This window comes from Rhinoraja longicauda, chromosome 20, assembly GCF_053455715.1.
Source record: "Rhinoraja longicauda isolate Sanriku21f chromosome 20, sRhiLon1.1, whole genome shotgun sequence".
In the NCBI taxonomy this organism is placed as follows: domain Eukaryota; kingdom Metazoa; phylum Chordata; class Chondrichthyes; order Rajiformes; family Arhynchobatidae; genus Rhinoraja; species Rhinoraja longicauda.
The window spans coordinates 2,229,095-2,246,312 of record NC_135972.1 but is presented as its reverse complement, the minus strand read 5'-3'; the positions used below and the strand labels follow the sequence as shown (position 1 = coordinate 2,246,312).

The window sequence follows — 17,218 nt, the reverse complement described above, 5'->3', positions numbered from 1 at the left end:
ATATTCATAGAGCACAATAAAAGCCTCATTAAAATGAATGATAAACTTAGCATTTGTTCACCAGTGCTTTGCTAATGCACAAACTGATAATCAATCTGCAAAAAGATTTTTGTGAACACCATTGAATGAAGTGCCTGCACAAGTTGGAGTACTGGCAAATATGGCTAACTTTTCACAGCATAAAATGCAATCATTTTTATTACACAATAGAGTGGCAAAGTAGGTGTAGGGTACGCTTGCAATCATCAGTAAGGGCATTGCGTATAAGAGTAGGTGTAGGGTCCGCTTGCAATCATCAGTAAGGGCATTGCGTATAAGAGTCAGAAAGTCTTGTTGAAGCTTTACAGCTTGATTATAATCATGTAGAGCTTTGATTATAATCATGTAGAGCCTTGATTGTAATCATGTAGTCTTTTCGTTGACTGGTAGCACACAACAAAGAGCTTTTCACTGAACCTCGGTCTGTGTGACAATAATGAACTAAACTATTGGGCTTTGGTTAGACTACATTTGGAGTATTGTGTTCAGTTATTGGATCTCAATCGTATGTGTGGTTAGGCCGCAATTGGAGTATTGTGTTCGATCCTTCCTGTAATTCTCTCCATTACAGGAAGGACGTGAGGGTCCAGGGGAAGTTTACCACGATTAGATCACAGGGTACAAAGAGAGGTTGGACTAATTTAGATTGTTTTCTCTGGAGCTTCGGAGGCTGAGGGGAGACCCAATACAAGTATTTAAAATGATGAGTGTCCGAATGGTTTTCCCCACGGTGGAAATGTCAAAGACGAGAGAGAGGGCCTGGTCCATCAGGGATACTGATCTCCCCACCACTGAAGGCAGGTGCAGTACGCGCTGCCTCAAGAAGGTAGTTCATATCATCAAAGATGCACGCCACCTGTGCCACGTACTCTTCCCACTACTGCCGCTGAGAAGGTGGTACAGGACCCCGAGAACCATTATCTCCAGGTTCAAGGACAGCTTCTTCCCATCAGCCATTAGGTTCTTGAAGCAACTAGTATAACCCTAACCATAACCCTTCCTCAGCACCGAACTACTGCGGACCTTGCGAGTATAACCCTAACCGTAGTATAACCCTAACTAGTATAACCCTAACCCGACCTCAGCACCGCACTACTGTGGACCTTGCGAGTATAACCCTAACCATAGTATAACCCTAACTTGTATAACCCTAACTAGTATAACCCTAACCATAACCCGACCTCAGCACCGAACAAGTGCGGACTTTGCAAGCTTTGCTTGTTGCTCATGGTCTGCTTTACTTAGAATAGCACAGTGGCTTAGCGGTAGAGTTGCTGCCTCACAGCGCCAGAGATCCGGGTTCGATCGTGACTACGGCTGCTGTTTGTGTGGAGTTTGTTCGTTCTCCCTGTGAACGTGTGGGTTTTCTCCGGGTGCTGCGGTTTCCTCCCACACTCCAACAACATGCAGGTCTGTAGATTAATTGGCTTCTAGTGCTCCTAGTTAATTGTGCCCAGTGTGGAGGACAGAACTAGTGTATGGTTGATCACTGGTCGGTGTGGACTTGCTGGGCAGAAGGGCCTGTTTCTATGCTGTATCTCTAAACTAAACTAATTGTTGTACATTTGTCTGTTGTTGCACCTAATGCACCTGTAAAGCTGCAGCAAATAAGACCTTTGCTATTCACATACCCAGTGCATTTGACAAACACTTTTGAATCTTACGGACACAGCAAGAGATTTTCCTGATGAGAATGTACACACCAAAGAAACCCACCCCTGCCCCTTCTACCGTTCCCCGACACCACTGCCCAATTCCTGCCACAACTTGCAATCAAAGGTTTCAATTGTTTCTGTTCTAGTTTAAAACATTAATTTGTCATTATATTGCTGAGAGTGGGACTGTCAGTAGTTCTTGATCCGATAATTTCAGAGCTTGTATTTTAAACATGTTCACGTGCTTGGATAGACACAAAATGCTGGAGTAACTCAGCGGGACAGGCAGCATCTCTGGAGAGAAGGAATGTGACGTTTCGGGTCGAGACCCTTCTTCAGACTTAAGATCTTATTGAAACATATAAGATTATTAAGGGATTGGACACATTAGAGGCAGGAAACATGTTCCTAATGTTGGGGGAGTCCAGAACCAGGGGCCGCAGTTTAAGAATAAGGGGTAGGCCATTTAGAACAGAGATGAGGAATAACTTTTTCAGTCAGAGTTGTAAATCTGTGGGATTCTCTGCTTCAGAAGGCAGTGGAGGCCAATTCTCTGGATGCTTTCAAGAAAGAGCTAGATAGCTCTTAAAGATAGCGGAGTCCGGGGGTATGGGGAGAAGGCAGGAACGGGGTACTGATTGTGAATGATCAGCCATGATCACAATGAATGGCGGTGCTGGCTCGAAGGGCAGAATGGCCTACTCCTGCATCTATTGTCTATTGGATCAGTCTGAAGAAGGGTCTGGACCTGAAACATCACCCATTCCTTCCCTCCAGAGATGCTGCGTGTCCCGCTGAGTTCCTCCAGCATTTTGTGTCTATCTTCGGTTTAAACCAGCATCTGCAGTTCCTTCCTATACGTGCTGGGAGGTGCTTTGTGGAATGGAAGATTAGAGTGTGTAATGCACAAGAGGAGGAGAAAGAGGAAATAACTGAAAAGTGACCGTGATGTAGCAAGCATCATTTGAAAATATGTGTGTCCCCCAGAAAGCACCGTCGTACCAGGAGGACTTTATAAAGAAGTTCCTAAAAGCAATAACTTAACGACTACAAGCCGGTGTCATCAATGTTACAGGAAGCCACAATGGTGTGTAGGAGGCAAAGAGATTTCTGGAATTACCCCATTTTAATATTAATTAAAAACAGTCACAAACTTCCTGAGATCAGAATATTTCACAAAACACAGAGTTCGAGGGAACAGTATCTTGATCTTCTCACGGCTCGTCCCACGTGAACATGTTGAGAACTTTGTCCAAAAACTCATCCCACTTTCTCAGCCAGAGCTTGATGCTCTGCTCCTTCATCTCCACAGACATTGCACTGTACCTGGGGAGAACAAAAAGGCAGTCCGTGGCCTCGTACTTCAAAATAAACGGTAGTCAAAGCGAAAGCAATCATGCACAAAGTAACATCACAGAGGGGGAAGGTGAATGGGTGGAACAACTTCATCCATTAGTCTTGGTGCTCAACTAGTGCAGCCCTCCAGTCCTGGAAAAATCCCCGGAAATATTTTCTGCACTCTTTCCAGCTTAATTACATCTTTCCAATAGCAGGGTGACCCAAACTGAACACAAAACTCCAAACGTGTCCTCACCAAAGTCTTGTACAACTGTAACACAACATTCCAAATTCTATACTCGTGACTCTGAAGGTTTCCGACCAGAAAATATCACCTATCCATGTTCTCCAGAGATGCTGCCTGACCCGCTGAGTTACTCCAGCATTTTGTGTCTACCTTCGATTTTTTACCAGCATCTGCAGTTTTGTTTCCTAACACGAATTATACTTTGTTAACACAGAAGCTATAAGCTACATTCATTCTATGACGTCCCAGCCTACAGATACCTGTAGTTTGAGGCACTGGGATCTTTGAGCGATGTGCACACATTGGCAACAACAGACTGGTGTCAAGATGTCATGGTGCTTTGGATGGGCCAAGGAATGAGCATGAGAAAGGCGTGTATAACACAGACTACTTCTGATAACCAAACAAAGCGGCTTCCCTTAAAAAGAGAGTAAAGGTTATTTACTTGATGGAGCTCAGAGCCAACTGCTTCAGTGTAGTCAGTTCCGCTTTCAAGCCTCCTATCCCCATAAAAGCCTCGTAGAAGTCGTACGATAAACCACGAGCGCCAAAGGCTGCTGGATCATCGGCACTGATGACCATGGGGTGACCGTCTGCCATCAGGCTGGCCGCTGGGTGATTCCGCAGGTCAGAGACCAGCAACAGCACCTACAATGAAGGAACCAGGAGAAAGGACATCAGCATTACACTGAATTACACTCTCGTCTAGGCATGGGCTGTGGGCCATCAGATTTACTGTTAATAGTCCACAAGCATTTTTTCTTGGGAGGATCACCACCTACATTGGCTAATACCACAGTTCAGATTGTACACAATCACTAATGACATTTTTAAAGATCTCAAATGTAACTGTACCGTAAAGAATCTGAAGCCAGTTACAAAATTGTTTTAGTCATACAGCACCAAAACAGGCCCTTCAGCCCAACCTATCCTTGTCACGATGCCCCATTCAGGCTCTGTCTGCGTTTGGCCTATATCTCTCAAAACCTTTCCTGTCCATGTGTCTTTCCCATCCAAATATGTTTTAAACATTGTTTTCTTAAAATAAATTACTCCTAGAACTAGGAGTCAGTTCTGTGCACACAAATGGCTGAAGTGCCATCAATACACATCGATAAAGACTTCTTCACCTTTCTTTGTTTCGCTGCACCATAGCCCTGCCTAAGCTGCGATGATCTAATCATCATTAATGGGGAAGTGAAACTCTACTCGCCGCTGGTTCCACACCAGTGCCACTTCAGGCAGAACCATTATCCACTGTATGTATGTACCACTGTGGGTGCTGCCTTTTATAACGGAATAAAACTTCAAAAAACTCATTTACACACTTCATTTACACTGCGTTCAGGTCAACTGAATGTAATTAGTACGGCTTTTTAGAAACGACCATGCTCTTCCCCATTTTGAAGTATATTCATATCTAAACATTTAACCTGTCACCTAGGTGTGCAGGAAAGGAAACTGCAGATGCTGGTTTAAATCGAAGGTAGACACAAAATGCTGGAGTAACTCAGCGGGTCAGGCAGTATCTCGGGAGAGAAGAGTCTCGACCCGAAACGTCACCCATTCCTTCTCTCCGGAGATGCTGCCTGACCCGCTGAGTTACTCCAGCATTTTGTGTCTACCATGACCATGGCAAAATCAGGTTAAAAGTTTTAAACAAAGGTAGTAAATGTACAGGTTTTCATCAGGGCGAAATAAACGAACTTGTTGATGCATTTAACATTATATCTCTTCCTTTAGTCTATAACCTTTCTCTTAAGGCTAATTATTTCATGTTAAAAAAAAAATACACAAAGTGTTGGAGTAACTCAGTGGGTCAGGCAGCACGAAGTGACCCAACCTGAAACATCACCTATGCATGTTCTCCAGCGATGCTGCCTGACCTGCTGAATTATTCCAGCACCTTGTGTCTTGTTTTGTAAACCAGCACCTGCAATTACTTGTGTTTCCATTTCATGTTCAACTTCCTTTGCTACTGAATGCAAATGTCTGTTTCCCTTTCTATTTGCTTCCTCTATTTTCCTGCACACTCTTACTCTCGCAAGGTTAGAAAGCTCCATATTTGCCTACTCTCGGCTAACTTTTGTTAGTTCAGTTTCAGGATCCACTTTTAATGCTTTCTTCCTCATTCAGTTTCCAGCATGCTCTTAAAACCGTTAAAAACCTTCAAACCACAATAGCACCATTTTGTGCTGCTAAATATCACCCCAAAATCAAAATCAACCAAAACATTATGATCTGATGAGCCAAAACATTATGACCACCTGCCTAATATGCTGTTGGTCCTCCGTGTGCAGCCCCATACGCAGCAGGGTGCGATGCACTGTGTATTGTGACACATTCCTCCCGTGACCACCATTAACATTTTCTGTGACTTGTGCCACAGTCAACCTTCTTTCGGTTCGGACCAGACGGGATAGCCTTCGTTGCCCTCGCGCATCGATGAGCCTTGGGCGCCCAACACCCTGTCTGTCGCCGGTTTGTGGTTTGTCCCTCCTCGGACCACTGTCGGTAGGTACTCACCACTGCTGACCGGGAGCACCCCACAAGCCTTGCCATTTCAGAGATGCTCTGACCCAGTCTTCTGGCCATAACAATTTGGCCCTTGTCAAAGTCGCTCAGGTCTTTACTCCTGCCCATTTCTCCTGCATCCAACACATCAACTTCAAGAACTGACTGTTCACTTGCTGCCTAATATATCCCACCCCTTGACAGGTGCCATTGTAACAAGATAATCAATGTTATTCTCTTCGCCTGTCAGTGATCATATTGTTTCGGCGTACAAGTCCATGTCAAAACACTTTCACTGGAAGAGCTACAAGTTCTACAGCGTTTATTTGTGTGAAAATCGTACCATGCAGATCATTTGTGTAGAGGAAAATGGTTGCTGTTGCAAAACTGAGTAAATTGTCAGGTACCATTTTTCACTTTAGGCGTTAAAATTACAACAAATCATGCTCCAACAATTCCGTCACCTACAACGGGACCCCACTACTGGCCACATCTTCCCCTCCCCTTTCTGCGTTCCGCAGAGACCGTTCCCTCCGTAACTCCCTGGTCCACACATCCCTTCCCACCCAAACCACCCCATCCCCGGGCACTTTCCCCTGCAACCGCAGAAGATGCAACACATGTCCCTTTACATCCCCCTCAACTCCATCCAAGGACCCAAACAGTCTTTCCAGGTGAGACAGAGGTTCACCTGCACCTCCTCCAACCTCATCCGTTGCATCCGCTGCTCCAGATGTCAACTTCTTTACATCGGCAAAACCAAACGCAGGCTCGGCGATCGCTTTGCCTTCGCTCAGTCCGCCTTAACCAACCTGATCTCCCGGTGGCTGAGCACTTCAACTCCCCCTCCCACTCCCAGTCTGACCTTTCTGTCATGGGCCTCCTCCAGTGCCATAGTGAGGCCCACCGGAAATTGGAGGAACAGCACCTCATATTTCGCTTGGGCAGCTTGCAGCCCAGTGGTATGAACATCGACTTCTCCAACTTTAGATAGTTCCTCTGTCCCTCTCTTCCCCTCCCCTTTCCCAGTTCTCCCTCTATCTTCCTGTCTCCACCTATATCCTTCCTTTGTCCCGCCCCCCTGACATCAGTCTGAAGAAGGGTCTCGACCCGAAACGTCACCCATTCCTTCTCTCCTGAGATGCTGCCTGACCCGCTGAGTTACTCCAGCACTTTGTAAAATTATTAGACCTGTCATTGCTGAGGATCTTCCAGTGTAATGGAGTCCCTCAGGAGCAAGCAAAATATGTAGGAAGGAACTGCAGATGCTGGTCTAAACCGAAGATAGACGCAAAAAGCTGGAGTAACTCAGCTTCCTGCAAGTCGTTCTAGTATCTTATCCAGAGATGCTAAGTTCTAGTATTTTATCCAGAGATGCTGCCTGCCCCGCTGAATTACTCCAGCTTTTTCGGTCTACCCTCAGGAGTAGGAATGACCTGCTTCCACTCCAGTTCTGAGGAGTGGAAGATGTCAGTGCATGTATTCTTCTTCAGTGCAAAGTGGCTGTTGAGGGACCAGCCACCTGTTTTAGGAAGGGTGTCATTACCGTGGAAGGTGTGCAGAGAAGATTTATGAGGATGTTGTCAGGACCCGAGCTATAAGGAGAGGTTGGGTGGGCTAGGAACTTTGTTCCTTGGATCTCAGAGGCTGGGGGGGGGGGGGGGTGGGGTGATCTTCACCCAGAGTAGGGGAGTCAAGAACAGGAAGATACAAGTTTACAGTGAGAGGGGAAAGATTTAATACGAACCCGAGGGGAAGCTCACACCTCTACTGAGCTGGAAATAAAACAAGAGAAAGCAAAACGAGATCTTACTCGGTATCAGTGCTTATTCAAAAGAGAATACATTTGCTTTTCAAAAGATAGCAGGGATCGCGTTGTAGAAATTTCACTTTGGTAGGTAGCTCTGAATGAGTCACTTTAACAGAATCAAATACCAGAAAGGTAATCAGTCTGAGGAAGGGTCTCGATCCGAAACGTCACCCATTCCTTCTCTCCTGAGATGCTGCCTGACCTGCTGAGTTACTCCAGCATTTTGTGAATACCAGAAAGGTAAACAATTGGCATGCAATATCATACTGCCCCTTTAACACCAACAACCCACGACACATTTCTACCATTGATAATAGACACAAAATGCTGGAGTAACTCAGCGGGACAGGCAGCATCCCTAGAGACAAGGAATGGGTGACGTTTCGGGTCGAGACTCTTCTCAATCTATGTTGAAACTTGCATACCTGGTTTGAAATTGGGCAGACTTCCAAGGGTACATTGAATTCTCTGGAAATCCGCCTTGCTATCGGGTGTTTGTTTATGCTGTAGCCATGGCCTATTCGACTTGTGTTCAGCAGTAAGGCATCCAGGACATTTTCATCTGCACTTGTACCTTCCAAGTCTGCCGGGGAAAGCAGCAAGAATTCAAGGCTTTGTACACAAGCTCCGTGCTTCATCATCTGGATGTACACAGGTCACAGGATGGCACAATCTACGATCATTCCTCTCTGCTTTAGTTTCGGGATACAGCATAGAAACAGGCCCTTCGGCCCAACGGGTCTAAGCTGACCATCCATCTCCGGTCCACACTAGTTGTACGTTATCCCACGTTCTCACCACTCACTGGGGGTGAACTACAGAAGAGCAATTAACGTACAAAGACCCACGTCTTGGGGATGTGGGAGGAATCCGGAACACCCGGTCCCAGTGAGAATGTGCACACTCCACACAGACAGCATCAAAGCCGGGTCTCTGGCGATGAGAGGCAATGGCTCTACCAGCTGCACCACTGAAGGCCAAACCTCTTTCAAATCTACCAATTAAGTGGATGGAGTTTTTGTTAGTAACTAGTAAGAACACTTACACAAGAGTCATCCTCATCGGCATGAAGATATGCAGTGAACAGCATACGTCACTCTGACAGGCTATTCACAAAGCAGTCTGCCTACATTAGGTGGTTAGAGATGGTGCACACCTGCCACTACCCTATACAGGGCTTGTGTGTTCCCAATACATTGTTTAGTTTAGAGATACAGCGTGGAAACAGGCCCTTTCGGCCCACCGGGTCCGCGCCGACCAGCGATACCCGCACATTAACACTGTCCTACACCCACTATGGACAGTTTTTACATTTACCAAGCCAATTAACCTACAAACCTGTACGTCTTTGGAGTGAGAGGAAACCGAAGATCTCTGAGAAAACCTACGCAGGTCACGGGGAGAACGTACAAACTCCGTACAGACAGCGCCCGTAGTCGGGATGGAACCCGTGTCTCCAACGCTGCATTCGCTGTAAGGCAGCAACTCTACCGCTGCGCCACCGTGCCATTGTCTGAAGCTTCCCCACACAACCTGTGCACACCTCCTCCACCAGCGGGGTCCAGAAGGCAACACAAAAGGTTCTGACTGTCTCCCCTATCTGTGCCCTTCAAAATGTTATACACGTCTATCAGGTCTCTGCACAGCCTCTGACACTCTAGGGAAAGCAATCCACATCAGTCCAACATCTTGGAGGGAGGGGGTGAGGGGGGAGAACACTGGGCAATGAGGACCCTGCCTGGGGGCACTGCTGTGGGGGGGGGGGGGGGGAGAACAAAGGAGGAGCCTGTACATCTTGGCCATGCAAACAAAGAATTTCACTGTGCCTTGACACATGTGACAATAACCAGTAGGGTTGCCAACTTCCTCACTCCCAAATAAGGGACAACGGGTGACGTCACCGCCCCGCGCCCCACGTGACCTCACCCAGCCAGCGGCCACGTGCTCCCGCCGCCGGCGGCCGCCATTGGTGGAGCGGGAGCACGTGGCCGCTGGCTGGGTGACATCACGTGGGGCGCGGGGCGGTGACATAATCCTTTGTCCCTTATTTGGGAGTGAGGAAGTTGGCAACCCTACTAATACGGGACAAGGGCTGTCCCGTACAGGACAAACTAATTTAGCCCAAAATACGGGATGTCGCGGCTAATACGGGACAGTTGGTGACCCTACTTACCCGTCTCCCCAGCGTGAAAGAAGAAAGGCAGGCTGACCCCTGCTTCTGTTGGAATTAATAGCTCATTCTTGAAATACCACAGTGGGTGCCCAGCGTCTTCTTGGCCAACCTGGAATAGGTTAAAAAAAAGTGAGCAATAAACATTATGTTAAATACTTTTCAAAATACTGACACTTCAAGCAGCACCAAGAAAAATGAATGATCTTCAATGCACCATGAGTGACCAAGGAAGGAAAGTGTCTAAAGATGTCCTTATACACCAGTCACTGAAAGTAAGCGTGCAGGTACAGCAGGCAGTGAAGAAAGCTAATGGCATGTTGGCCTTCATCACGAGAGGATTTGAGTTTAGGAGCAAAGAGGTCCTTCTGCAGTTGTATAGGGCCCTGGTGAGACCACATCTGGAGTATTGTGTGCAGTTTTGATCTCCTAATTTGAGGAAGGATGTCCTTGTTATTGAGGCAGAGCAGCGTAGGCTCACGAGGTTAATCCCCGGGATGGCGGGACTGTCATATGGGGAAAGATTGGAAAGATTGGGCTTGTATTCACTGGAGTTTAGAAGGGTGAGAGGGGATCTTATAGAGACGTATAAAATTATAAAAGGACTGGACAAGCTAGATGCAGGAAAAATGTTCCCAATGTTGGGAGAGTCCAGAACCAAGGGCTACAGTTTAAGAATAAAGGGGAGGCCATTTAAAACTGAGGTGAAAAGAAACTTATTCACCCAGAGAGTTGTGAATTTGTGGAATTCTCTGTCACAGAAGGCAGTGGATGCCAATTCATTGGATGAATTTAAAAGAGAGTTAGATAGAGCTCTAGGGGCTAGTGGAATCAAAGGATATGGGGAGAAGACAGGCACGGGTTACTGATTGTGGATGATCAGCCATGATCACAATGAATGGCGGTGCTGGCTCGAAGGGCCAAATGGCCTCCTCCTGCATCTATTTTCTATGATGTAATTATGGACAATATTCCTATCAGAGTGCAAACATCATCCAGGTGTCATTGCCAACATACAGAAGCAATCCAACCATCACTGCGGCCCAACTTCAAAATCAATCAAGATATTGGAGGGATGCTCCATTCAATTAAAAAAATGTCACGCATTTGACCATACACTGTTCTGTATAGAACATAGAACAGCAGAGCACAAGTACCAAGATATTTGGTCCACAATATCTCTGGTACGTCGGAGGTTGAAGTGAGACTTGATGAGGGGCACAGATCGGGTAAAACAGTCAGAATCTTTTTCCCACGATGGAAATGTCCAACTCTAGAGGGCATGGTGTTAGATTCAGCTCTTAGGGCTGACGCAATCAAGTGGTATGGGGAGAAAGCAGGGACAAGGTACTGATTTTGGATGAACAGCCATGATCATATTGTATGGTGGTGCTGGCTCGAAGGGCCGAATGGCCTATTCCTGCACCTATTTTCTATGTTTTAAGAAAGGAAGGAGAGAGAAAACAGGGAATTATAGACCAGTTAGCCTGACATCGGTAGTGGGGAAGATGCTTGAGTTGATTATTAAAGATGTAATAGCAGCACTCGAAGGGCCGAATGGCCTACTTCTGCACCTATTTTCTATGTAGTGGGATATAGATTATGTACAGGCAGATGAGTAGGAAAATAACTGCAGATGCTGGTTCAAATCGAAGGTATCGCAAAATGCTGGAGTAACTCAGCGGGTCAGGCAGCATCTTAGGAGAGAAGGAATGGGTGACGTTTCGAGTTGAGACCCTCCTTCAGACTGATGACGAGGCATACAGGCAGATGAGATCAGTTTAATTAGGCATCATGCCTCCAGATCAGTGGGTCCCATCTCGGGCTGCCAACTATCTCACTCCCAAATAAGGGACAAGGTGACCTCACCCAGCCAGCAGCCATGTGCTCCCGCTCCACCAAAGGCGGCTGCCCGGGCCGGGAGGCGGGTTGCTATGCAACCTCCGTTAGGCGGCGCCCGGGCCTCGGGGCCTACAATGGCTCCCGCGCCTACACTGTCCGGACCTACACTGTCCGGACCTACAGCGCCCCCCGCCCCTCCACTTCCTGAGGATCCTCAGGAAAACCAACCTGCAGGAGAAGCTCATGTTGTCCTTCTATCGCTGCTCCATCGAGAGTGTGCTGGCATACTGTATAACCACATGGTATGCCAGCTGCTCAGAAAAGGACAGGAAGGCCCTTCAGAGGGTCATCACGACGGCCCAGAAGATCATCGGCTGCTCACTGCCCTCCCTGGAGCACCTGTTCAGCCTACGCTGCCTCAGTAGAGCAGGCAAAATAATAAAAGATCCATCCCACCCCGGCCACCGTCTGTTTGTTCATCTGCCCTCTGGTCGACGTTTCAGGTCGATCAAATCCCGAACAAACAGACTTAAGAACAGTTTTTACCCCAGGGCCATACGAGAACTGAACACTACCTTTGCACTAGGCAACACCGTTAAAAAATCTTGTACTTAATATAATTGTATTTAATTGTATTTATGTATTTATTTGTTTTTGCATTTATTGCATATATGTTTGTACGCACCGTCAGGATTGGCTATTTTTTTAATTTCGTTGTACTCGTTGCAATGACAATAAATGAATATTATTATTATTATTATAATGCGGGACAAGGGCGGTCCCGTACGGGACAAACTGATTTAGCCCAAAATACGGGATGTCCCGGGCCTAAAAGGGAATACAGGAGATATTGCAAAAGACTCTAGGAAGAATGGGAACAGAAGTTCCAGAGCGGAAAAGAAATTAAGGGCAGGGCCAATTGTGAACGATGTGAGAGGGGAGGTAAATACAGAAGTTAAAGTGTTGTACTTAAATGCGCGTAGTATAAAAAATAAAGTGGATGAGCTTGAGGCTCAGTTAGTCATGGGCAAGTATGATGTTGTAGGGATCACTGAGACATGGCTACAAGAGGACCAGGGCTGGGAACTGAATATTCAGGGGTACACAACGTATAGAAAAGACAGACAGGTGGGCAGAGGGGGTGGGGTTGCTCTGATGGTAAGGAATGATATTCATTCCCTTGCAAGGGGTGACATAGAATCAGGAGATGTTGAATCAGTATGGATAGAAATGAGAAATTGTAAGGGTAAAAAGACCCTAATGGGAGTTATCTATAGGCCCCCAAACAGTAGCCTCGACTTAGGGTGCAAGTTAAATCAGGAGATAAAATTGGCGTGTCAAAAATGTAATGCTACGGTGGTTATGGGAGATTTCAACATGCAGGTAGACTGGGAAAATCAGGTTGGAAATGGACCCCAGGAAAGAGAGTTTGTAGAGTGCCTTCGAGATGGATTCTTAGAACAGCTTGTACTGGAGCCTACCAGGGAGAAGGCAATTCTGGATTTAGTGTTGTGTAATGATCCTGATCTGGTAAGGGGACTAGAGGTAAAAGAGCCATTAGGAGGCAGTGATCACAACATGATAAGTTTTACTCTGCAAATGGAAAGGCAGAAGGGAAAATCGGAAGTGTCGGTATTGCAGTATAGCAAAGGGGATTACAGAGGCATGAGGCGGGAGCTGGCCAAAATTGATTGGAAGGAGGCCCTAGCAGGGAAGACGGTAGAACAGCAATGGCAGGTATTCCTGGGAATAATGCAGAGGTTGCAGGATCAATTTATTCCAAAGAGGTGGAAAGACTCTAAGGGGAGTAAGAGACACCTGTGGCTGACAAGGGAAGTCAGGGACAGCATAAAAATTAAGGAGAGGAAGTATAACATAGCAAAGAAGAGTGGGAAGACAGAGGATTGGGACTCTTTTAAAGAGCAACAAAAGTTAACTAAAAAGGCAATACGAGGAGAAAAGATGAGGTACGAGGGTAAACTAGCCAATAATATAAAGGAGGATAGCAAAAGTTTTTTTAGGTACGTGAAGAGGAAAAAAATAGTCAAGGCAAATGTGGGTCCCTTGAAGACAGAAGCAGGGGAATTTATTATGGGGAACAAAGAAATGGCAGACGAGTTAAACCGTTACTTTGGATCTGTCTTCACTGAGGAAGATACACACAATCTCCCAAATGTTCTAGGGGCTGGAGAACCTAGGGTGATGGAGGAACTGAAGGAAATCCACATTAGGCAGGAAATGGTTTTGGGTAGACTGATGGGACTGAAGGCTGATAAATCCCCAGGGCCTGATGGTCTGCATCCCAGAGTACTTAAGGAGGTGGCTCTAGAAATAGTGGAAGCATTGGAGATCATTTTTCAATGTTCTATAGATTCAGGATCAGTTCCTGTGGATTGGAGAATAGCAAATGTTATCCCACTTTTTAAGAAAGGAGGGAGAGAGAAAACGGGTAATTATAGACCAGTTAGTCTGACATCAGTGGTGGGGAAAATGCTGGAGTCAATTATAAAAGACGAAATTGCTGAGCATTTGGATAGCAGTAACGGGATCGTTCCGAGTCAGCATGGATTTACGAAGGGGAAATCATGCTTGACAAATCTACTGGAATTTTTTGAGGATGTAACTAGGAAAATTGACAAGGGAGAGTCAGTGGATGTGGTGTACCTCGACTTTCAGAAAGCCTTCGACAAGGTCCCACATAGGAGATTAGTGGGCAAAATTAGGGCACATGGTATTGGGGGTAGGGTACTGACATGGATAGAAAATTGGTTAACAGACAGAAAGCAAAGAGTGGGGATAAATGGGTCCCTTTCGGAATGGCAGGCAGTGACCAGTGGGGTACCGCAAGGTTCGGTGCTGGGACCCCAGCTATTTACGATATACATTAATGACTTAGACGAAGGGATTAAAAGTACCATTAGCAAATTTGCAGATGATACTAAGTTGGGGGGTAGTGTGAATTGTGAGGAAGATGCAATAAGGCTGCAGGGTGACCTGGACAGGTTGTGTGAGTGGGCGGATACATGGCAGATGCAGTTTAATGTAGATAAGTGTGAGGTTATTCACTTTGGAAGTAAGAATAGAAAGGCAGATTATTATCTGAATGGTGTCAAGTTAGGAGGAGGGGGAGTTCAACGAGATCTGGGTGTCCTAGTGCATCAGTCAATGAAAGGAAGCATGCAGGTTCAGCAGGCAGTGAAGAAAGCCAATGGAATGTTGGCCTTCGTAACAAGAGGAGTTGAGTATAGGAGCAAAGAGGTCCTTCTACAGTTGTACCGGGCCCTGGTGAGACCGCACCTGGAGTACTGTGTGCAGTTTTGGTCTCCAAATTTGAGGAAGGATATTCTTGCTATGGAGGGCGTGCAGCGTAGGTTCACTAGATTAATTCCCGGAATGGCGGGACTGTCGTATGTTGAAAGGCTGGAGCGATTGGGCTTGTATACACTGGAATTTAGAAGGATGAGGGGGGATCTTATTGAAACATATAAGATAATTAGGGGATTGGACACATTAGAGGCAGATAACATGTTCCCAATGTTGGGGGAGTCCAGAACAAGGGGCCACAGTTTGAGAATAAGGGGTAGGCCATTTAGAACGGAGATGAGGAAGAACTTTTTCAGTCAGAGGGTGGTGAAGGTGTGGAATTCTCTGCCTCAGAAGGCAGTGGAGGCCAGTTCGTTGGATGCTTTCAAGAGAGAGCTGGATAGAGCTCTTAAGGATAGCGGAGTGAGGGGGTATGGGGAGAAGGCAGGAACGGGGTACTGATTGATAGTGATCAGCCATGATCGCATTGAATGGCGGTGCTGGCTCGAAGGGCTGAATGGCCTACTCCTGCACCTATTGTCTATTGTCTATTGTCTATTGTCTATTGTCTAATACGGGACAGTTGGCAACCCTAGTCCCTTCTCCAGATCTCGAGCCTGATAACGTAACTGCTGCACGGTTCCAGCACCCTGATACTATTCAACTCGACACCTTTACATGGAATGAAAGGTCTTCAATCTGAAACCTTCATTCTGTGCCTCTTCCTATAGATGCTACCTGACCAGCTGAGTGTTTCCAGCATTTTGTTTATATTTTACCTGCATGATAAAACATTTTTTCATTCATATGGAACAAGCTGTGTGACAAAACACGAGAATTAAGCTGCCAAAATCAATGAAATGGGAATGAACAGGTGCTGCCAACTTTGATAGAAGAGGGAAATTGGCAATCCGAGTGGGATCCAAGCCAATTCAAAACTGAGAATTAATAAGGTGTGTTAATTGCTGGTCTTATCTCATGACATATCTGATTACAAATTCACAAAGTTAAGGCTTCATTATAATGTAATGGAGAGGATTATGATGCAGGAGGATGCAAGGGATGGTATTATGCTTCATTAAGTTTGATTTGCAACATTGATTTGCATTTCTCGACATCTGGAAGAGATGACATGTGTCGGCAAGTATCACAAAATGCTGGAGTAACTCAGCAGGACAGGCGGCATCTTGGAGAGAAGGAATGGGCGACGTTTCGGGTCGAGACCCTTCTTCAGATTGATGTCAGGGGAGGGGTGAACCCGCCCCGAAGCATCACCCATCCCACTCTCTCCAAGATGCTGCCTGACCCGCTGAGTTACTCCAGCATTTTGTGATACCTTCGATTTGTACCAGCATCTGCAGTTATTTTCCTACACAAGTGTCGGAAATATCAGTGGGGCAGTTGCCGAGGGCAGGAGGCAGCTCACACTGATTCATGAAAAGAGCAGAAAGATCCCTCCATCAATTAGCATTCAAAGTTATCAAGTCACAATTTAGATAAACAAATCAAACCTACCTGCCAGTCTCAATTTATTGATTGCTGTCTTGATTGCCACCAAACTTCAAAACAATACACAGTGAACAGATCTTTTACAGTTTTTCTCTTTCTTTACATTTCTCTTTGCTTTCTCTGGGTTCAAAGTGGGTTAAGTGCCTTTCACTGCAGATATATACACCAATCAGCCAAAACATTATGACCACTGACAGGCGAAGTGAATAACATTGGTTATCTTGTTACAATGGCACCTGTCAAAGGGTGGGATATATTAGGCAGCAAGTGAACAGTCAGTTCTTGAAGTTGATGTGTTGGATGCAGATGAAATGGGCAGGAGTAAAGACCTGAGCGACTTTGACAAGGGCCAAATTATTATGGCCAGACAACTGGGTCAGAGCATCTCTGAAACGGCAAGGCTTGTGGGGTGCTCCCGGTCAGCAGTGGTGAGTACCTACCGACAGTGGTCCGAGGAGGGACAAACCACAAACCGGCGACAGACAGGGTGTTGGGCGCCCAAGGCTCATCGATGCGCGAGGGCAACGAAGGCTATCCCGTCTGGTCCGAACCCACAGAAGGTCGACTGAGGCACAAGTCACAGACAATGTTAATGGTGGTCACGGGAGGAATGTGTCACAATACACAGTGCATCGCACCCTGCTGCGTATGGGGCTGCACACGGAGGACCAACAGCATATTAGGCAGGTGGTCATAATGGTTTGGCTGATTAGTGTATAAACCCAATTAAACGATATAAACTCCCCAGTATTGGTTGCAATCTATTTCATTTTGACATGACTTCATGCTGC

General features: G+C 46.2%; 1 protein-coding gene across 1 annotated transcript in view; it reads right to left on the bottom strand.

Annotated features, from left to right (window-relative positions):
* Positions 1-2,790: 2,790 nt before the first annotated feature.
* Positions 2,791-17,218, bottom strand: part of ada2a (adenosine deaminase 2a) — a 31,430-nt gene continuing 17,002 nt past the window's right edge. Inside the window, exons 6-9 of the mRNA XM_078416460.1 lie at positions 9,777-9,885; positions 8,029-8,186; positions 3,725-3,927; positions 2,791-3,020 (exon numbers count right to left, since the gene is read on the bottom strand). Of these exons, the coding sequence (XP_078272586.1) occupies positions 2,909-3,020; positions 3,725-3,927; positions 8,029-8,186; positions 9,777-9,885 (582 nt within the window). The 3' untranslated portion in view covers positions 2,791-2,908. The remainder of the gene's footprint in view (positions 3,021-3,724; positions 3,928-8,028; positions 8,187-9,776; positions 9,886-17,218) is intronic.